We start from the raw sequence: 22,637 nt of genomic DNA, 5'->3' as shown, positions 1-22,637 counted from the left end.
CATTTAAAAATACTCTTGAACATTACTTCCAGCGATTCTGATTTAATTAAAGTAATGTGAAACCCTGGGGTGGAGGAGTGTTTGTGATTGACTGTTTAAACTACCCAGGTGATTCTAACATACAGCCAAAGTTGAAAGCCACTGCTGTAAAAACACATGATTATTTTGCTTGACCTTAGAGATACTATCTGTAAAATATTCAGGCCTTCTCTCATTGAGTGTTACCAAACTTAACCCTTTTTAAATGATAGATATTCAAATTAACTACAGTACAGGAAGAGAAATTGAGGAATAACAAATGAGAAAATAACTTCCCTTATTTCAACAAGTATTTATTGAACCGTTGTGACACCTGTTAATAAAAAGCTAACATCCAGTAGAAAAGCAGATCCTTCCTCTGTTTTACCTTTGAGTCAGAAACTTTTGATGTCAGTCCCATCTCTTGCCACTTGTCTGTCACTTAAATGCTCTGAGCTCTAGTTTCCTAATCTGTCATTGAGCTAATGTAACAATAATTACACCAAATTGCAGGAACAAGAATAATTTGTATGAAATCATCCTAAAAGCTGTAAAGAGCTATAAAAATATAAGGGATTTTTTTTGAGAATTTTTTGTTTGTGTTCCTTAACAAAACTTACCTCTGTGTGGAGATGATGCTCTAAAAATGCATATTGCAAAAATTCTGACGACTATCAAATGTACCACTCTGATAGAGCAACAATTTACATATGGCAAGATTGATCTGGGGTTTGGAACAAAGGTAGCAGATTCTGAATTGTGGTAAGTATATGAAATACAAATGGCAAAATGGTAATAAAAATCAAAAGATGTAATGATTTTCATTCCTTTTGGAGGGTCATCCTTGGGTATGTTCTGTTAAGCCAAGGTATAACAGAATTAAGAAAAATATTTTCATGATGAATTTTTTTTTAATTCGTTTAATTCATAGATAACATGCTTCTGAACAGAGGTATTAATATCTGTGATTTATTTTTCATTGTTTAGGTTTGTCTTATTTTAATTTGTTGTGATTCTCTAAGGGTCTTTTATACTTCTGAACATTTTTTTTCTAGAGTTCCTTTTTGACATTGCCTGAGTATTTTTATATTCATTTAACTTTATATTTTGAAGTGAAAAAGGATGAAAATACAGGGATTGTTTTTATTTCAAAGAAATCCATCACTGCTGAAGGTTTCTAATAACAAAGACAACTCTTCTTCTTTAGCATGTAAAGGCTTATGGTTAAATGTGGATTTTCACTGATAGTAATGAGATTATTTTATCCCTTTTCTCCCCCATAAATTAAGTCCATCTAACAAGTCTTTGTTGAGGACCTGCTAAATGCTGAACAGTGATTTGTTCCAATTTCCATGAATGTCAAAACTGTCAATAATTACATTCCTCAAGAACAAGAATTATCTCTTTTTACTTTTTTGTACTCCTTTTCAATTACAAGGCTGAGAAAAACGGCTTAGTATAATTCATTCAGTAAATATTAGATATTCTTTATTGCCTAAGGTTGCCCTCTATTGTTAATATTTTAGTGACAAGGCTAAGAATTAAATGAGTCATGTTGCCAATGCTGCTAGTAATTTCAAGCAGAAAGTTGAAGCGTATTGGTATTTGAGATTAGAAAAAGAAACAGTGTCTAAACTTAAACTGTTAATGCCAGTTCTCTTTGGATCTTGGGTTATAAGGATGTTGGTCTCTGATATTTTTTCTTCTCTTAAACAATGCTTAATCTTCTTGAGGTTTAAGAACAAAGGTTTTGGGTTTTTATTTTCCTTAGATGTATGGACAGAAATAAGCTAACAATTTTTGAGTTATTTAAGTTAAATATGACTTATTTTTAAAGCAAACTTGCTGCTGATGTAATTTTGAAAACTCTTGATTTGATGAACAAACTTAAACAGTTGGTTCCTGGTATGGAAGTAAGCTTCTACAAAATCCTTCAGGTGAGTTTAAACTCTTCAAATATTGAAGTTGATTTATATATAAATGTTTCCTCTTATATGTTTCTGTTGTAATATTCTTAATCTTCAGAAGATTAATGTTTTTCTTAGAACTGGCCATTGGAAGGAAGTTTAAAAATTGTTAATTGTCTTACATAACTATAATATTCTCACTACACAGTTATTTTACGTAGTTCCACAGCAATTGAACATAAGTGCTCCTGACTCTAATGTATGGGATGTTCACGATAGCGGTGCTTCCACAGCCTTTTCCTTTTTTGTGTCATGTTTCCGGTTTCTTCATTTGTTTCTATTGGCATTGTGGTAGGGGGGAGTGGTATTTGTTCTGGGGTGTTTGTTTTTGTTTGGGGTTGATGAGGTAGGGTTTTAAGACAAGAGGGAGACTCCTGGAAGAAACGGACTTGATTGTGAGTGATAATAAAATTAGAGAGGTGTGCAGAAAATAGTTAACTTACAGATTTCAATAATAATAGTAGCTGAATAAGAGCTCTAGGTGTTTACCTTGATATCCACAAAACTTGGCTTTTAACAGATATTTAACAAACGTGTGAATTAAGTTACTATAATAACACAGATGTCTCCAGTGCCTGTATAGACAGGGTAGAAGCCAAAACTGGATCCTTAGGCAGGGTCTACTTATACACTTTGAGAGCACAGTGCTTAGGAGATGAGGGTTCAGATGCTGACTCCACCATTTCTTAGTCAGTGCAGACTTGAGCAAGTTACTTCACCTCTCTGAGCTCCACTTTTCTTGACTACAAAGTAGAAATAATGATCCCTGTGGATGGGAGGAGTTATAAAGGGTTACCATGAGGGTTTTGGAGGTAAAATCCATCTCTTATAGTTCTGTGGCATTAGATTATACTTGAGTACCTATAAAACACTTAACATTCTAAAATGTTGATAATTATAAAGGATTTATATTTTAATATTTTTCTCTGATTTTATGTCAATAAAAATTTTTTTCAGAATAGATGATTTGAGGCTTAGTACTAATGTAAAATTTACTGACATGAAGGACTTACACTTTAAAGTATAATTGTTACATTCACTAAATTAAAATTTTTTATTGAGTTAATTTGAATTTTACTTTTATTTTTTACTTTAATTTGGAAATGATTAGCCATTTGTTCTTCTAGTTTTTCTTTTAAATGGTAGCTAGAAAAATAAAACAATAACTCAAAACATCATTCAATTGTAGGTGATATTTAAATTACTCAAAGTATTTAAGACATGATTTTCATAGGCACAATAAAGCATTCAAAACCTTTGCCAGAGTTTTTTAAGCCAACCTTACTATTGATTGTATAGACAGTTATAACAAGGTAAAGACTAATTAAATACATTCAAACATCAGGTAGAAACACTTTCGAATTTGCCTAGAATTACTTTATGATTTAGGTCTATTTATTCACCTTACTCTTAAAGACCTGACATTATTTATTCTTTCTGTCTTTTATTTTCTGGTTTCTGATTTACTTAGGATCCTCGCCTGATTACTCCCTTGGCTTTTGCTTTAACATCAGACAGTAGAGAACAAGTACAGTCTGGATTGGGAATATTATTGGAAGCTGCTCCACTGCCAGATTTTCCTGCGTTAGTGTGAGTTATAATCATTTGCAGTGTGTCTCTTGTGGTGCTGGAATACCCTGCCATGTTTCTTTAGTAGTCCTGAATATAGATAGATTGGAAAATTCGTGAATTGAAGACTTCATTGTAATAGTAATTTTTCAAGTGAAAAAAGTTTTTCAATTAAAAAAATTTGATTCCCACAATTAAAAAGGCCAGATGTATACTCACTTAGGGAATAGCTAGATCCATCCAGGTGATTAAATGTATTATCCAGATGCTACGCCTCTCTGTCTCAACACCTCTTTTTAACATAGTAGCTTCTGTACTAAGCTTACATCCTACCAGTTTAGTTTCTCCATATAAAGAGTTTTTCTTTCCCAACCGTTTGAGTGATAAGTCTAAGCATCTCTTTCATTGACCAGATCTGGTTCGTTTACCAAGGAAGAGATTCCTAAAGAAAAAAATCTGTTATTATCAGAAGGTGGGATAATGGCCAGGCAGAATTATCTACTGTGTTCATCTATTTTAAACATTAAGAGAATATTTGCAATTAGGTTTGAAAAAAATTCAGATTTTCGGTGCTGTGTGTAAACTAAATGGTTGACAAAATGTCTAGTAGGGTTCTACTTTAATAAGTTTAGGTAGTTTATATGAATGAACTTGCAAAAGTGGTTTGAATGAACTGAGACAGTTGTTAAGTGGTAAGACATTCCTGTATGCCAGGGGTCAGCAAACTCTAGACAGCAGGCAGGAGCTTATTTTTATAAATAAAATTTTATTGGAACAAAGCCACACCCATTCATTTTCATACTGTCTGTATTGTCTACATCTACATTTATGCTACGACGCTAGGGTTGGGTAGTTGTAACAGAGACTGTGGATCCTCAAACCTAAAATACTTAACTACCTTGTCCTTTAACAAAAAGTTTGCCAACCTCTGCTATTTCTGTTAACTGAGCAAACTCATTTTTCAGAATTAATAATTTAAGTAGTCATAAATTAAGAGATGAAGAACTGTGGAAAACACGACCTAGAGACCATGTAATTGAAATTCCTTTCATTTTATCATATTTTTTAACAACTAAATGGATAAATAGAGACCTTCTCAAGTTACAAGGTAGACGTCTATGAGGCTGCTTTATTTTGTGGTAGCTTACGTCTTCAACTGTGGTAATCTGACATGAAGCAAAATCCCCCACGCTTCAGAGTAGAAAGCTTCAGCTTGACTGAAAGGTGGAGTTTCACCCTGTGTCTCTGTATGTGCAGCCTTCCTATCATTTCACTATGTCTTTGCCATCCCTCCCTGTCTTGTGTTGTATAATTTTCTCTTTGGACACTATCTCAGATGTCCACTTATGCTGTTTTATTTATGTCCATTTATGCCTATATTTACATTATCTTAGTTTAATAAGGTGCATTTATATACTCGATGGGTAGGTAGGTAGGTGTGTAGGTTGGTTTTTTGGAGTGTGTTTGTTTTATTTAAACATTTAACAAATGTTTAAATAAGGTGAGGGCCAGCTTGTGCCAGGCCTTCTTCTGGGCATTTTGAATATTGCAGTAAATTAGGGGACCTTCTGTCATGAGGTTTACAAAATGTTTCATAATGAGCATGTCACTATGGGTGGAGGGCCTGAGGAAGTGAGTCTGAACTGAGGTCTGATGATAAGAAGGAGCCAGTGCTATGCAGATCTAGTGGGAAGAGTGTTCTAGGTAAAGGAACAACTCGTACAAAGGCCCCGAGGCAAGAACAAGATGGGATAAATGGCAGGGGCAGAATGGAAGTCAGGTTGGTGAGAACATACTGACTGAGAAAGGGGAAGGGCAAAGGAAAAAGTAAAGGCTAGGTGATGTTGCCCATGGTTAGAAGGATGTTCTTACCAATACCAGTAACTTTGTATTTAAGTTTTACAAATAATCCACACTCAGAAACTAGTTCTGACGCCTCCAAACCAGAGGTGGAGTTGTCATTTTAAAGGGTTGTGAGTAGAAAAGAATTTCCTCTGGCAAATTTAGGATATTTACCCAAATCCTGCTTCATCATAGATTCCAAGATTATTTCAGAAATATTTGAAGACTTACACTCCCCAAAAGACCCATTCTCAGTGAGTCCCTAATTCTGTACCAACTCTGCCTTTTGCTATATTTTCATATAATTATTTCTCTTTTTTTGATTCCCATTCAGGCTTGGAGAAAGTATAGCAGCAAACAACACCTATAGACAACAGGAAACAGAACATATGCCCAGAAGAATGCCTTTGCAATCATTGAATCACAGTTTTCCAACATCGGTAAAATGTTTAACTCCTCCACTTTTGAAAGATAGAGTTCCTGGATTGAACATTGAGGAATTAATAGAGAAGCTTCAGTCTGGAGTTGTGGTGAGTGATAAATAGCCATTATAAGTAGGATTCTGCCTGAAACATACCAACTAAATATCAGCCCTTCTTATAACATTTATCTAAACAACTTGAGATGCAGATTTGATCATTGAAACTTTATCTTTTACTATAAAAAGTGGCAGTATTCTGGAAAGTTTGGAAAGAGGAAAAAATCAGTCATAAAATTCCCACATTTTAACATGGCTGTCATCTTCCCTTAGTACCCCCTAACCAGCTCAGCCTCCTGCTGCCCCGCACCACCCCTGACTTTAATGTACTTTAAATTCCCACGAGAGTATCAGATCTTACCCAGATATTCTTTTGCAATAGCCAGGTTAGTGAAATGGTTGCGACCTGCCTGGTATGACATTAAGTTTCAGTGATTTAGTCTCACATTAGGCATTTGTATTTTGTTGAGCGTTAACAATTTCTGATTTTTTAACTATTAAAACCTAGGTAAAGGATGAGATTAATGATGTGAGAATATCTAACATAATGGATGTATATGAGATGAAACTATCCACGTTAGCTGTGAGTACAAGCTTATTTTAATTATGTGTAACAGTTAAGCTTTAAGAGATGTTTTCCAGTAAATGATGAAGATTAATGATATGTTTTCTTACAGTCCAAAGAAAGCAGGCTACAAGATCTCTTGGAAGCAAAAGCTCTGGCCCTTGCACAAGCTGATAGACTGATTGCTCAATATCGCTGTCAAAGAACTCAAGCTGAGACAGAAGTGTGTACAATATAAAGACACATCTGATTAGTAGAAAAATAAATGTAGTAAATAAAACGTACAAAATATTAGTTTTATTTTCATGGCTCTGATTGAAGTAAATTGTCCTTAGCATTTAACTAGTATCCCTCTGTCTCGAAACTGTCTCCCCTTTAATTTTGGTTACACAATTATCTTCTGATTTTTTTTTCCTACCCTAATGGATACTCTTTCCTATATCCTTCTTTTCTACTCACCCCTTAAATGTTGGGTTTTCCAGGATTATGTTCTAATCCCTTTTCCCTTATTTAGGTGATTCATGGTTTCCAGTCATTACCAGAATGTTAATGCCCCCAATTTTATATGCTGAGCCCAGATCCTTTTTCTCAGGCACTAAATGTCTCCTGTGTAGCTCCATTTAAATATACATCAAATACTTCAAACTCAGCAGAACCAATACTGAACTCATCACCCTCCCTTTTTAAAAATGTATTGTTTCTTATGTATTCCCTGTACTGTTCTTAAGAGTTTTCCAGACAAGAAACCTGGAAATCACACAGCTTACCTTCTACAATTAGTCATTCACCAAGTTCAGTTGAATTCTACCTTCTAAATAGCTGCTTTTTTTTGCATTGTCTCTATTCTTACCACTGTTTGCTGCAGGTCAAATTCTTTTCATTTTTCACATGAATCACAGCAGAGCCTCTGATTAGTCTTCCTACCTCTCCTTCCTCTCAGCCACCCTCAACATACAAAGGCATCTTTCTTCTGTATTTAGATCTACCTTCCCTTCTTCCTCCACAGTCATCCCTGAGGCAATACTCTGGTTCCATTGCCCCTGTGCTGAATATCCTTCAGTGTCTCACCGTTTAGCTCTGAAGAGAGTTTAAATTCCTTAGAACTTACTGCATTCTCTGCAGTCAGACATATTAGATTGCTTTGCAGTTTCTGAAACTTGACGTACTCTTCTGTTTTCTGTCCCTGCACTTGCTCTTCTGTGTCTGGAATACCTTTTCCTCTCTTTCTCTAACTTTTGATAATCCTTCAGATGTTAGTTTTAATACCTCCATTTCCCAGGAAGCTTTCTCTGGTCTTCTCCTTCCCACACTTCCAGCGATCCTCCCTCCCTGTGCTGGCTGCCCTCTTTATAGTACTTGTCACACTATGTGAAAATTGTATGACCCCACTTTCACCCTTGATGTTGGGGAGCAGAACTTGTCCTCTACCCCTCTAGACTGGCCTAATGATTAAATTGACAATAAGACAGATTTATTTGGCAAATCTTTTAAATTGTAGAAACTGAGCATATTATGTAAATGATAGTGGAAGAGTCTCTATTCCATTTTCTTTTAGGCACGGACACTTGCTAATATGTTGAGAGAAGTTGAGAGAAAAAATGAAGAGCTTGGTGTGTTGCTGAAGTCACAGGAGGTTGAATCAGAAAGAGCCCAGAGTGATATTGAGCGTCTCTTTCAACATAATAGGAAGTTAGAGTCTGTGGCTGAAGAACACGAAGTACTGACAAAATCCTACATGGAACTTCTTCAGAGGTAAATTAATAAAGTAAAAGTTTCTGTGTAAGGTTAGAATCTAGAATGAACACACGGCATTTCTTTTCTGTGTCCCTAAAATCCAATTCTGGGATTCATATATTCTGATGATACTATAAGGTAAGTAGTTAGCAAGAAACTTATGTCATAGTGCAATGAAGTATTGCTTACTCAAACTCAGTGTCATGGCGGGAAACAGAATACGGGTGTCTCTATTTCTTTCCAGTTGATGCTACTTCTTTCCTTTATTCATAGAGTCATCAGTCATCTGGGATGTTAGCACCTCAAGGATAAGTTTTGTCCGTTTTGTTCACTGAGAAATCCCTAGGGCCTAGAACAGTGCTTGATACATGGTTAGACACTCCATAAATAATTGTTGAATGACCTTAGCTGTCACAGTTCATATCAGGTTGAACCATATGAATTGGCCACTTCTGAAGATCAAAAGTGGTTGAATATTAATAGTTGTCATATAATTCAGCCTAATAGCATAGAAATTTAGGTGTTCGTGTTTAATTCACCTCTTAATTTGTAGTCAGTATTTCTCTTTGATGTCCTTGAATGTAGTTTACTTATATGTATGACTGTATCTGCAGAATAAATTCTTATAGGTGAACTGCTGGTTTAAAGGGTGAGTGCTTTTAAATTTTTGATTGATTGCCAAATTTCCCTCCAAAAAGGCTATGCCAATTTATATGCCCACCCACTAACAAAGTATGAGATTGATCGTTTTTCCCTCCCTTGACACTTTTTATCTTTTAAGCCAGTTTTAAAACTTATGAATTATAAGGAAGACCAGGAACAGTTATATACTTTCTACCAAACAATAAAAATAAAAACACTCTAGTTAACTTGTTTCTTGTTTTTCTTTATACTTTAAGACTGGTTAAGATTTGAAAAAATGTTCTTCTTTCTGTGGTATTAATGTAGAGATGTAGAAATTTTTATCTTTGCAAGGTCCGTGTGCTTATTTTATTTGCCCATCAATAAAAATGAAGGGTGGAAAATGTACAGCATCTAGAAAATTTGTGAGGACAAGGTGATTTTTAAACAGGATATTTTCCCCCAACAGCTTTTTCTGAAGTCTGATTGTTAGAGGCAGCCCCGATAAAGTGGACTATTTGTGTTAAGTCAGGGTATAAGAGAAAGTAGGCAGTGGTCCAAGAGAAAATGGGCTTTCTAGGACCTGCTTATGTTCCAGACAGTGATTGAGGGGTGGGCCCAGAAGTAAAACTCCAGCTTTGAGGGGCCAGGTGAGTAACAAATAAATGAAGCTGGCTGGGGAAGATCATTTGTAATGGTAGGAATATCTAAAGGCATTCAAATTCAGAATTTTAAAAACTCTGTGTGGGACAAGTAAAACACTTTACTGGCCACATTTAGCCAGTGCCACCAGTTTGTTTGTCTTCGTAGTTAGAGGCATGAAAACACTTTATGCTTAAAATAGTTAGGTGTCAAAGTATTACTTTGGAAAGGAATTCTTTTATGTGGTTACCTTGCATGTAAAAATAAGCAGAACTATAAGATGCAGAGCTATAGAGGCAAGAGAAATTTAGAATCCTCAACTACTTAATTCATTAATTTGACATTTTTACTTAAACATATATTATGCCCAAAAGGCCAGTGATGAAAGGTGCAAGTTTAATTTTTTTTGAAGATGTCATCCTTTTATAGAAGTTGTTTCAGTTTCTGGACTTAACTATAAAGATAGAGGCATGTATTTTATAGCAAATTATGTAATGCAACATTATCTGTAAATGAAGCTCTTTATCCATAAATATGAAGTTAAAGCCCCACGTTTCCACTTCATAGTAATTTTTACCTCCTCAGTCAGCCAAAACATATCTTTATTATCTTTTAGAATTAAACTAACTCTGTTTATGTCCCGCTTGTTCATGCAACATTCCTCCTCTTCCCTGCAATATATGCAATTTGATCAGAAGAAATGGTAAGGAAGACCCTGAGTTTCTTTTCTCCATCATATGTGTTCCTCCATAAAAATATCACCTCATCTCCTTGTCTTTTCAGGAATGAAACTGCTGAGAAGAAGAACAAAGATTTACAGGTCACGTGTGATTCTCTAAATAAACAAATTGAGAGTGTGAAAAAGTTGAATGAGTCACTCAAGCAACAAAATGAAAAGTAAAATCTCTAGTTCTTTATTCTAATTATTTTGGATTTTTCAAAAACAAAATGATTCCCTGTATATAGAACATTGCTTTTTATAGATAAAATTAATGGAATTATAACTTATTGCAGATATAAAGTGCACATTTGGCAGAAGTTAAGGGTGATTACCATTCTTCGGAATTTCCTCTTAAAATACTTGTTGGGGAGAAAAAGAAATGATATGATTCACTGATGTTTTCTTCTGTATTGTTTTATAACTTCAGAACTATTGCCCATCTAAAAGAGAAAGAAGAACTGAGAAAAGAAGTACAGAACCAACTGGTAGACAGAGAATGTAAGCTAGCAGGTAAGTAGCTTATTTAACAAATTGTCTATATTTTAACCTGTCTTGTGTTGGAAGAAAATCAAAGCATGAGTGGTTTTTAGTTTGCTGTTTCATTATTTTCTACTTCTCTCATTTTTTTAAACCTTAAATCACATCTTAAACAACTCTCCTTTTCTTGCCATAACATTTTACAAGGTAGTTTAGTTAGATTGATGAAATTGAAAAAGCAATACATTTTTTTGAAATCTAGGAGTTATAGGAAATGATTGCCCTTTTTAAAAATAAAGATTTTTTAAAGAATGTAACAGCAGGTGGCAGTGCTAGGTAACTTTTAGTTACTAGCTTCTTAATGGTAGTAGTTCTGAAATGATCCACAAAAACATTTTTGTTCTAACTCACTTGACTTAGAGCACAGACATCTACCTATATAATTTTTCATTGTTTTCTCTTGCCCTTTCTTTTCTAACCCTTAACTCTGAGGATTGTCCTTCCTCTCATTACTGTATATTGTGTTTAGAACAGAGGAAGAGGGAAAGACATGGAGATGTGGCATTTTCTGTAGAATACTGGCATAGGAGAAGAGTTTCATGGTGTTTTTTTATTCATCAAGTACTGTATAACTTTTATTTCTAGCAAGATGTTTTTCTTCTTTCTAGTTGTCTCTTTTTTGCTCTTATGTAACATAATAGCTTCTAAACTTTTTCAGGGTAATGTCAGTATAGGACCTTAGAGTACAAAGCTGACTGTTTGTTTGTTTTAAGACCTGGCACAAAAAATAAAAGTACAAGAAGAAAAGATTGAAGTCTTACAAAGAGAAACGGAAGATAAAGAAGAAGCCATTGGTGTCCTTAGAAAAGAGTTAAATAGAACAGATCAAATAAGAAAAGAATTGAGCATTAAGGTAAGAATCTGTTGCATTCTCATTTGCAGTAAAATGAAAAAGTCTTATTTTGTGAAAAAGGTAAATTTGGATAAGTTAATATTCTGTTTCTTTAGTAATTTTGCTTAGAAGATAATATTAGAATCTCAAAGTGATTTGACAATTGGTTTGTTATGAGGGCTCTCACAGTGTGAAAACTTGTACTTCCTAAAATTATTACACATTAATTAAATGTATACTGTGTTACAGCACTTGCTGCTTTAAAGGGAGCAAAGGATACAGAAAGGGGTTCCCAGTTCTTAATGTCACATACAGGTAGCTACCTGTATATATGTATATAGCTGCATCTCTCTACTTATAGGGATGGTGATAATAATAATCGTAGTTCGTATTTGTTTAGAACTTTATAGTTTACAAAGGACTTTTGAAATGTTTTTCTTAATCTTCCTCCCTTTAACAAATATATTAATATATAAGTATTAATAAATATTTTCATCCTACAAATGAAACGGAATCTTGGGTTAAGTTACTTGCTCAGGGTTAGTCACATAGCTAAGTGAAACAGTAGACTTATATATTCTAAGGTCATTGCTCTTTCTACATTATCATGATTGCTTGAGTGCGGTAGCCAAGAATAGTGCTTTCTGGACCATCTACCACTAGAAAGATGAGAACAGACCAAGATTTTAAAAAGACTGAACAACTACAGAGCATAAGTGACAGAAGAGGCATAATATTTAATGCCACATTTACAGATATCCTGATTCTGCCTTAATGTGTTTATCTTAATAGTAATTCTAAATGATAATATGTAGTATTTTCTGCAAAAGTCCAACTGCTAGCATTGACTTAAAAAGACAAATTGAATGTGTCTCCCCAATTTGTATTATATTGTTTATCAACTATTGATCTTAAACTTACCATATAATTGTTAATTAAAATATAATACATATCGTAATGTATCTTTTGATATGGTTGTCTTACAAATAAAAACTAAGGACATCTTAAAGCATGTTTCTGTGAAGAGAAAACATGCTAAGTTTGTTTTCTTCAATTTCTCTCCCCCATGCCCCTTTTTTAGGCTTCCTCCCTAGAAGTTCAGAAGGCTCAGTTAGAAGGTCGTTTGGAAGAGAAAGAGTCCCTGGTGAAACTTCAGCAAGAGGAGTTGAACAAACACTCTCATATGATAGCAATGATCCACAGTTTAAGTGGTGGGAAAATAAATCCAGAAACTGTGAATCTCAGTATATAGATATTATGTATTTTTCTACTGGGAAGGTGGGGTAGGAAAGGTAATTTGTGACTCCAAAACAAGAGCAAATTATTATCTAATTATTAATTTAGTAAAGAACCTGATCTGATACATGTTTTTATTTGGTCTTAAAGTTTTACTTCTTGTTTCTGGATTTTATTGCTTAAAGCTTTCTTTGGTTTTTACTTCAGAATATTCTTCTTAGCCTCCATTATTGTTTTTTCTAAGGTGTTTTCTTTTTCCTTAGTTGCTTTCCACTCTCTTCTGCTTGTTTAATTTATTCTCATTTGTGATTAGATTTTTAAAATCAGATGTCAGTGAATTTATTTTTCCTTCTACTTTTATTGAGATATGATTGACACACAGTACTGTATGAGTTTAAGGTATACAACATAATAATTTGACTTACATACATTATGGAATGGTGACCACAGTAGGTTTAGTGAACATCCATCATCTTATAGAAACAACATCAAAGAAATAGAAAAAAAGTTTTTTTCCCTTGTGATGAGAACTCTTAGGATTTATTCCCTTAACAACTTTCATATATGAGGTAAAGAAAGCAGTGTTAACTATCTTTATCATGCTGTACATCTCTAGTACTTTGTCTTATAACTGGAAATGTGTACCTTTTGATCACTTTCATCTGATTCCCCCTTCATCCCCACTCAGTGAATCTAAAATAACTTTATTACTGCATTGAAAATGTAGTAAGATATATGGTATAAGTTCTAAATCTTTAAACATGCAGTGAATATTTGCAGAAATAATGTATAAAAGTTAGAAAATAGGTGATATATTGTGACTATATTGTTTGTCACATAAAAAACTGTAGTAACTTACAGAATTATCAATACTTATGAATTTCTTACAATTTACATACAGATAATGTGGATTCTACCTTTGCCACATATTCAGAAATTTATTTGTTGTTAATTCTGATGTGAATTTCATTTGATATATTGTCTTTCATTTACATAGTTTTTAATTAGGCTGTTAAATTTTAAAGCATGACTTAAATGTCCTTATTTATATATTTCTTTAATACAAGGGAATTTTTCAGTACTCTTCATTTGAATCAAATGTTCTGAGTAGTGTTTAAGAAGAGTTTTTATATTAAAAATTTTGGTTGATTTTATTGCTATGCTATTACAACCATTGATTTTACTTGGTATTTTCTTCACTATTTGTATCTCTGACTTAGGTAACTTAGATTTACTTCTATTTTTCAACCATAGTATATCTGAATTTATATTTAGAGAATATATTTTTATAATTCACTAATTACATTAAATAATATCAAACTGATAGTTCTATATATTTGTATACATTTTGTACAGTTCTGCAAATTTTTTAAAAAGCATTGTGTTGTGTAACACATTTTAAATTGCTACTCTTTCCATAAGGGGTACATTCTGTTTCTTTTTGAAACTGCATGCATTTTCAATTTAATATGAAAAATAATGTTGAAATGGATAGATATGACTGAAGAACAAAAGGCCCTGTAAGATAAAAACCAAAAAAATTCTATAAAATAAATACATAAATGAAACAAAGAGTTCTAGGGAAAATCAAGCTAACTTTATAGTTTAGACATCTCAAGACACTGAGCCTAGCCAAGGGCTGCCCAGTTGAACTTTTTGTGGTGATGGAAATGTTCTGTATCTACACTGTCCAGTACCATAGCCTTTAGCCACATGAGGCTGCTGAGCGCTTAAAATGTGTCTAGTGCAGTGGAATAATTGAATTTTTAATTGTATTTAATTTTAACTTTAATTGCCATCCTACTGGACAGTGCAGATCTAGCCATTCTTGCAAGTATGCATTTGTTTAAGTCACTCAGTTTGCCTATTCTTAATGACCTGTATAGGTAGAGACTCCAAATGTTTTTCAGCCTTTCTTTAATACAGTAGTTTTAACCTGTTAATCTCTTCTCCCTGAAGAAGAAAAGCCATATTTCAAAGGTGAGTACTAATTGTCATCCACCTTCACTTCTCTTTTTTCATAGTCTTCCTGTCTCTCGTAGCATCTTTCATATTGTTCCTGTTGTGTTGTTTTTCTTAACCTTAGTATGTTGGCTACCTTTTTTTTTTTTTTTTTTTTTTTTTTTACTTTTTGGTTCTGTGTACCTCAGATCAGAAAAACAAGTGTGCATGTGTAAATGTATTTTTCTTCTTTTGTAAAAAATTTTATTTTAAGCAAGTTTGAGTCACTACCATTGTCAGAGTTTTACAAATGATTTCTATGTGTGTATTCCCATTTCTTAATGGGGAATACAAAACTAAGTAAATGCATCATTATATTAGAATTGTTCATATTCTCTAAGAATTTTGCTATAAAGAGTTTGAATCCAAGTGTACATTAACACACTTCCTTATACTGTTTAAACTTGCTACTTGAACAAATAGAGTTTCCATGCCTGATTGGAGTTATACTAAACTGTCATCTGTTTAATGTCAGGGCAGGAAAAAAATGCTCATTAAAACTTAATGCTGTGTTTTGGGGGAAAATTGTCAGATTAGTGCCCTTTTAGTTTTCTTTATTATATGTTGCAAAAACTAGTTATTTATGTTAAGGATATAGTGAGGTTCTATCTTGAGTTAGGACTGTTAGTTAAATGAAAATGTAACTGAATTTCAACTTCTACTTGAGGCTCATTCTTATATGTTATAGATACCTCTAATCAAGGTATAGTCACTGAAATACATAACCCTATTTTACTTTGATATTTTTCTTTTCCTCTTTTCAAATAGTTATGAATCGTATTTACTACTTTGCTTTTGACTTGCCTACTGTTGGATAAAACACATGTTCTGTGTGTGACTTAATTCCTTTGCAGAAATCAGCACACATTTTCTGTAAAGGGCCAGGTAGTAAATATTTTAGGTTTCGTGAGACATACAGTCTCTCTTACAACTACTTAACTCTGCAATTATAGCATGAAAGTAGCCGTCCACAGTACGTAAATAAATGGGCATGGCTGTGTTCTGATAAAATTCTATTTACAAAAGCAGTGGAAACTTTGCTATTAAATGTTATATCTTACTGATTAATTTGACCCTTTTATCATTAAGAAATGTATCACTTTATCTTTGGTAATCTTTGTCTTCACATCTATTTTATTTGATATTAATAGCCTTTTTATGTTTTCTGTTGGCCAGGTATATCTTTTTTTTTTTAATCAACTTTTAACCTGTGTCTTATAAAATGCATGACTTGTAGACAGTATATAGTTGGGTCTTGCTTTTTTAACCTGTTTTGACAAGTAAGTCCTTAACTTTCACATTCCACTTGGAGTTAATATTGTACTACTTAACATAAAATGTAGAAACCTGACCACTATGTGGATTCTCTTATCCTCATCCTTTATGCTGTGGTTGACATGTATAAGTATATACATTATTGACCCCCAAAACAGTGTTGTGGTTTTTGCTTTAAACAAGTATATAGAAATACTCTGGCTTTTCAACATCATAATATATTTACCTATCTTCACACAATAAGACACACAAAGTAGTACCTTCAATGTAGCATTACTATTTTTCCTTCTGGAAATAATAAATAACTTGTGGGAAGATACCACAAATATCCTGTTTCTTCCAACTTTTGCCTACTAGTTTTAGTGTCCATTGATGATTCTCACTTGAATCAGTTATTACTCAGATGGTTGCCAAGTGGTTATTTTCTTTTACTTTTTAAATAGGAGACTATTGAACATTTTGTTAATACTATGATATACTGGGCATAACTGTAAATTGCATTATCTGTTACATCATTGACAAAATACAGTGCTTACAGTTTTACAATTAATAGAGTATGTACTTTTTTGTTTGCATATTCTCATAAGCCAAGAATTTTGAGGTTTGCTTTCTGTAATTTGAGAAAATAAATAATATGTATGTTAAGCATATTGAATATTTTTTCAAACCATAGAGCCCTTTTGATATTATCTTCCTTCCCAAGCTCCCTAATTTGACAGTTGCTCATTTAGATTATAAGATTCTGTTTGTTTCAGTCACTTGGCCTTGGCTCTCTCAGTGATCTCCAATAAATAATAAATGCATGTTACCTGTAATGATAAATATTTTGAGTTAAGAAACTGATTGTATATTTTTAGCATTCACTGAGTTTACACTCAAGATAATAAATTTTAAAGAAATAATTAAGATGAACAAAAAAATATGACCTATGCCTTTAAAAGGTAGATGGTTTATTTTATTTTTATAATACCGATAATGAGCCTGATAAGTACTTGAAATCGCATGCCTCTGTAATCCATAACTTGAGAGGAAGCATTGTAAAAATTAAAAAAACATGGGTTCTTTGAGATGCACATGTCCTGTCTGGTCTTCTCAGGAACCCTTATCTCTGCTGTCTTTTTAAAGGCAAATTTTAAAAAGATGGTAAAGTAATTTAGAACTTGACTTGTCAAGGATAAATAAAAATCTTAAGTGTCTTTTCTGTAAACACTAGTGAAAAGGGTTTAGCCATCCAGGTAGGTGACCTTGATTTGTTCCATCTGCTAGAAGCCCAATTTGAATCCAACCCCTTGTAACTGATGGCTTTTATGTTGTACCTGACTGAGGGCTGAAATCTTGAATGGGAACTATGAGGCCTCTGTGTTTGTTGTGTGTTCATATGTATCTATATGTGTGTTGTAGGTGTATGATATTGCCAAAAATGAATTCATAAGAGAGCTCTACTTAATTGGCATTAAAAAAAATTAAGTGCTTATATAAATACTCAAATAAAAAACAATCTGGCCAGAATGAATTTTCGGGTTCATGTCATCTGGAAACTGATATCTGGCATTGAAGGTGTATTAAGCTTGTTGGTTTGATTAATATAGACATGTTTCTAGAGTCATCAACATAATACTTCTGTTGTACCTAGGTTTATTAGAGGTCAAATAAGACCTTATTCTATCTGTTACAAATTTGTCAACAAGAAAGGTAACTCAATGTGAAAAAACTTTTAAGAAAAGTAAGATACATGTTTTTAGTAAAAGAAGTGAGGATGAAAAATACTGAAAAGAGTTATGCATGATTAGGATTTTGTAAGGTTGGATTGAATTTAGTTGGTAAATGCATTTTGTTAGGAATGGGCTAGAACAAGACTGGATTTGGTTTCTCCCTCCGAAGTATTCTTGAAATGCTTCTTTTGACAACAGATTATGTGAGCTTCTTTGACTTTAAGTGACTTGTATTTGCTTTTGAGCTCTTTTGTAACTTTGGTTAAGAAATAAGTATTGTCTCACAGTGACCTATGATCCTATTTGACCAAGTGTTTTAAAACTTTTTGAAAAACTTCCCAAATACCAAATTTTAATTGTTTCTTTTGATTTCCAGCTAACTTTGGGGTACTTTAGAGGGCCCCTGAGGTATGTTAAAGAGAAATATTTAACTAGGATTATTTGGTATGTTAAGTTAAATGTAATCATTCGTAATCCTGGTTTTTATAACCAAGTTTCTTTATCGATTACACTGTATCAGACGTTTTACCATGCCTTTTAAGTCTTTTGTCATTTATAGATATTTTTGTACTCTGAAGCTGTTACAAAAATTGCTTCATCATCAAGGAGATTCATAGAAGGGCTATGGAAACAGTTTTTCCACACCAAGATGATGGCTATGCGAGGATTCCAGCCTATACCAACTTAAAACAAGGTTTCCTGCCCCTGGGGCCCCTAGATCAGGCATCCAGAGATTTTTACTCCCTGACAGGTAGGGTCGACGCTCCTACTCAGCCTTGAAGCAGTTACAGAAGACAGACCATCGCCCTTCTGCTTCCCATAAGAATATGGGAGTAAAATCTCTGAGGGGGGAATGAAACAGGAGGAGGCAGGGCACAACCTTTGAAAGAATGATACAGCCCAAGGACACAACATAAACTGATTAGAACCAAATGGATCCAAGATGGCAGACAAGTAGACTTCCACTAGACCTTGAGCCTCAGTATACACTCACATCAGCAAGCTAAATGACACACCCACAGGCACCATGACAGTTCCAAGACTGACCACAAGGATCAAAAAGTAGGCGGTGGCCCAATTCCTGGAAATCCCTGCCCCTTCCTAAAATAGAATACTCCTCCCACTCATTAGCCTATGAAATTACCCACTCCTATAAAAACTGACAACCCCATACCCTGGTGCCTTTCTCACCTGAGAGGGCCCACACTCTGTGGAGTGTGTTTCTAAATAAATCCACTTCTTAAAAAAAAAAAAAGGGTTCCTTTGAATCTGCAATTTACTTTGAAGTCATGCAGTCTTACTCTGCTTAGCATTTTGTATCTAATTGACTTTCTTCCTGTCGTACAAAGAGGCCTATTTTGTTTATGCTTGTGTTTATCTAAGCATTTCAAAAATACCCTAGAGAAAACATAATTATCATGAATGAAGAAGTACCTTAATTCTCAGAACCCAGCTTTTTTGCACATTGAGCCACAAATAGCCCTTCATAAAGAAACTAAATGTGAAAAGAAGTATCTTTCCTCCCAACTAAATGCACTTTTTTTGTTATCTAATTCCCCAAGGACCCAGCATTCATATGCTTTTTTTCTTCAGTTTTTAAAAAAATTTATTTTCTTGAAGTATAGTTGATTTACAATGTTGTATTAGTTTCTGGTGTACAGCAAAGTGACTTAGTTATGTATATTTTTCAGATTCTTTTGCATTATAGGTTATTACAAGATACTGAATATAGTTCCCTGTGTTATACAGTAGGACCTTGTTTATCTAGTTTATATATAGTGGTTTGTACCTGTTAAACCCAAACTCCTAGTTTATCCCTTCCCACCTTCCCCTTTGGTAACCGTAAGTTCTTCTATGTAAGTCTGTTACTGTTTTGTAAATAAGTCCGTTTGTATCATATTTTAGATTCCACATATGATATCATATGATATTTGTCTTTCTCTTACTGACTTCACTTAGTATGATAATCTCTAAGCCATCCATGTTGCTGCAAATGGCATTATTTATTTACATTTTATGGCTGAGTAGTATTCCATTGTGTATGTGTGTGTGTACCACATTTTCTTTATCCATTCATCTGTCAAAGGACATTTAGGTTGCTTGGCTATTGTAAAACATTGGGATGCATGTATCTTTTCAAATTAGAGTTTTCTCTGGATATATGTCCAGGGGGAGATTGCTAGATCATAGGATAACTGTTTAGTTCTTTAAGGAACCTCCATACTGTTCTCCATAGTGGCTGCACCAATTTACATTCCCACCAACAGTGTAGGAGGGTTCCTTTTTCTTCACACCCTCTCCAGCATTTGTTATTTGTGGACTTTTTAATGATGGCCATTCTGACCAGTGTGAGGTGATGGCTCGTAGTTTTGATTTGCATTTCTCTGATTATTAGTGATGTTGAGCATCTTTTCTTGTGCCTGTTAGCTATCTTTATGTCTACTTTATAGAGAAATGCCCATTTATTTCTTCTGCCTATTTTTTGATTGGATTGTTTTTTTGTTATTGAGTTGTATGAGTTGTTTGTTTAGTTTGGAAATTAAGCCCTTGTTTGGTCACATCATTTGCAAATATTTTTCTCCCATTCTGTGAGTTGTTTTTTTGTTTTGTTCATGGTTTCCTTTGCTGTGCAAAAGCTTACAAGTTTGACTAGGTCCCATTTGTTTATTTTCGGTTTTATTTCTTTTGCCTTACAAGACTGAGCTAAGAAAACATTGCTACAGTTTATGTCAGAGAATGTTTTGCCTATGTTCACTTCTACGAGTTTTGTGGTGTCCTATCTTATATTTAAGCCTTTAAGCCATTATGAGTTTATTTTTGTGTATGGTGTGAGGGTGTGTTCTAACTTTATTGATTTACATGCAGCTGTCCAATTTTCCCAACACCACTTACTGAAGAGATTTTGTCTTTTCCCCATGGTATATTCTTGCCTCCTTTGTCAAAAGATTAATTGACCATAGGTGTGTGGGTTTATTTCTGGACTTTCTATTCTGTTGCATTGATCCATGTCTGTGTTTGTGCCAGTACCACACTTTTGATTATTGTAACTTTGTAGTATTGTTTGAAGTCTGGGAGGGTTATGCCTCCAGCTTTATTCTTTTTCCTCAGGTTTGCGTTGGCAATTCTGGGTCTTTTGTGATTCCATATAAATTTTAGGGTTATTTGTTCTAGTTCTGTGAAAAATGTTATAGGTAGTTTGATAGGGATTGCATTAAATCTGTAGATTGCTTTGGGTAGTATGGCCATTTTAAAGGTACTAATTCTTCCAATCCAAGAGCATGGGATATCTTTCCATTTCTTTAAATCATCTTCAGTTTCCTTTATCAATGTATAGTTCTCAGCGTATAAGTCTTTCACCTCCTTGGCCAGACTTCTTTAGTGTAAAGAAACGCAACAGATTTATGTTTGTTAATCTTGTATCCTGTTATCTTGCTGAATATGTTTATCAGTTCTAGTTTTTGTGTGGAGTCTTTAGGGTTTTCTGTATATAGTATCATGTCATCTGCATATAATGACAGTTTTATCTCTTCCCTTCTAATTTGGATACCACAGAGGGTTTTTTATATAAAGTCTAGCCAGTGCTGAATAAGAGAATGACATTTTCAAAGTCAATAGAGTAGGTTGAGTTACAGTTTCATTATGTTATTAGAAACTAATTTTTCACTAAGTAGCTGAGCATTTGGCAGGGATTTAGTAGTGAACATGATTCTGCCTCTCTGTTAACATTATGTACACTCTTATTCCAAGAGTTATATTTCACCTCACTTATCTCAAAGAGCCAAAAGATAACAACGTATTAGAGTAGCCTTATTCTTTTTGCAAACTTCAAATAAAAAGGCTTATGATTAGCCCTTAGAAAAGACAACACTGTTAATGTTCAGTTAAGCAGGGTTTTTCTTTACCCAAAAGTAAAGACTAGTATTAACTACTACAAACTAATTTATATAAAGCTCACAGTTAATCAGCATGTTAGAGCTCTGGATTCTTAAAGAACAGTGAGCCCAGGCCTCATGCATTTCACAAAGATTAAACTTTATATTGCATTTTCTGAAAGAAGACCCGATGATTCAAACACAAACTGATATGTGTTTAAAAAAACATGTATTATGGGCAATTTCGCTTCTGAGAATTTATCGTAAGGAAATAAGGGTGTGCACTAAGATTTAGGTACAGTAATATTCATTACAGCACTGTTTATTGTGGCACAAAATTGGAAGCAATCCATGTATACAGTTAGAGGAGTAAAGTACATTCATTCAATAGAATAATGTGTTGACTTTCAAAAACAAAGATATTGAAATGTATAAGTACATGGAAAGAGATTCCTGTTGTGTTAAGTGCAAAAAGCAGGAAACCAAACTATTTGTAAACAAGGATTCATTTCTCTGCCTATCTTTAGGATATAAATATATATACCTTGTAGGTGCATATAAATATGTATGTATACATATACATATTATAAATGATGAAGTGGTTGCCTCTGAGTAATGAAATTGTTTGAATTTGTTGTTTATTTACATTCTAAAATTTTAAAATAAATTTAACTTTTTAAAACCACGTTTCAACACATGAGTTTTATAACCACATCTAAATTTAACTTTTGGCTCTACGTAAAGAAAGTTTCATCAATAAAATGAGGATAATACATACTTCATAGTATTGTTATATTTTTTAAAAAATATAAAGGGCGTGGCTTTTAGTAGTTTCTCAATAAGTGTTTATCTAAACCCTTTTGGAAAAATGGAATAGAAACCTTTATTTCCTTTGTCCATGGTTTCTTATTTCTCTGCAAACCTATAGCCAATTATAGAAAGTAAAATTAATGGTAGAGATTCTGCATTTTCAGAAGTAGTGCAGGGTGGTGAGGTTAGTACTAGGAGTTAAATC

General features: G+C 33.6%; 1 protein-coding gene across 1 annotated transcript in view; it reads left to right on the top strand.

Moving 5' to 3' along the window:
• CIP2A (cellular inhibitor of PP2A) overlaps positions 1-22,307 on the top strand; it is a 36,900-nt gene extending 14,593 nt beyond the window's left edge. The window contains exons 11-21 of the mRNA XM_022597548.3: positions 639-780; positions 1,856-1,955; positions 3,457-3,575; positions 5,731-5,926; positions 6,383-6,457; positions 6,552-6,662; positions 7,995-8,191; positions 10,220-10,333; positions 10,585-10,667; positions 11,408-11,547; positions 12,608-22,307. Coding sequence (XP_022453256.1) covers positions 639-780; positions 1,856-1,955; positions 3,457-3,575; positions 5,731-5,926; positions 6,383-6,457; positions 6,552-6,662; positions 7,995-8,191; positions 10,220-10,333; positions 10,585-10,667; positions 11,408-11,547; positions 12,608-12,778 — 1,448 coding nt within the window. The 3' untranslated portion in view covers positions 12,779-22,307. The remainder of the gene's footprint in view (positions 1-638; positions 781-1,855; positions 1,956-3,456; positions 3,576-5,730; positions 5,927-6,382; positions 6,458-6,551; positions 6,663-7,994; positions 8,192-10,219; positions 10,334-10,584; positions 10,668-11,407; positions 11,548-12,607) is intronic.
• Positions 22,308-22,637: the final 330 nt, after the last annotated feature.

This window comes from Delphinapterus leucas, chromosome 4, assembly GCF_059928025.1.
Source record: "Delphinapterus leucas isolate spDelLeu-1000000601 "Yukka" chromosome 4, BTC_Dleu_Yukka2, whole genome shotgun sequence".
In the NCBI taxonomy this organism is placed as follows: Eukaryota; Metazoa; Chordata; class Mammalia; order Artiodactyla; family Monodontidae; genus Delphinapterus; species Delphinapterus leucas.
The sequence above is the reverse complement of the archived record's forward strand: the minus strand, read 5'-3'. Positions and strand labels throughout refer to the sequence as shown.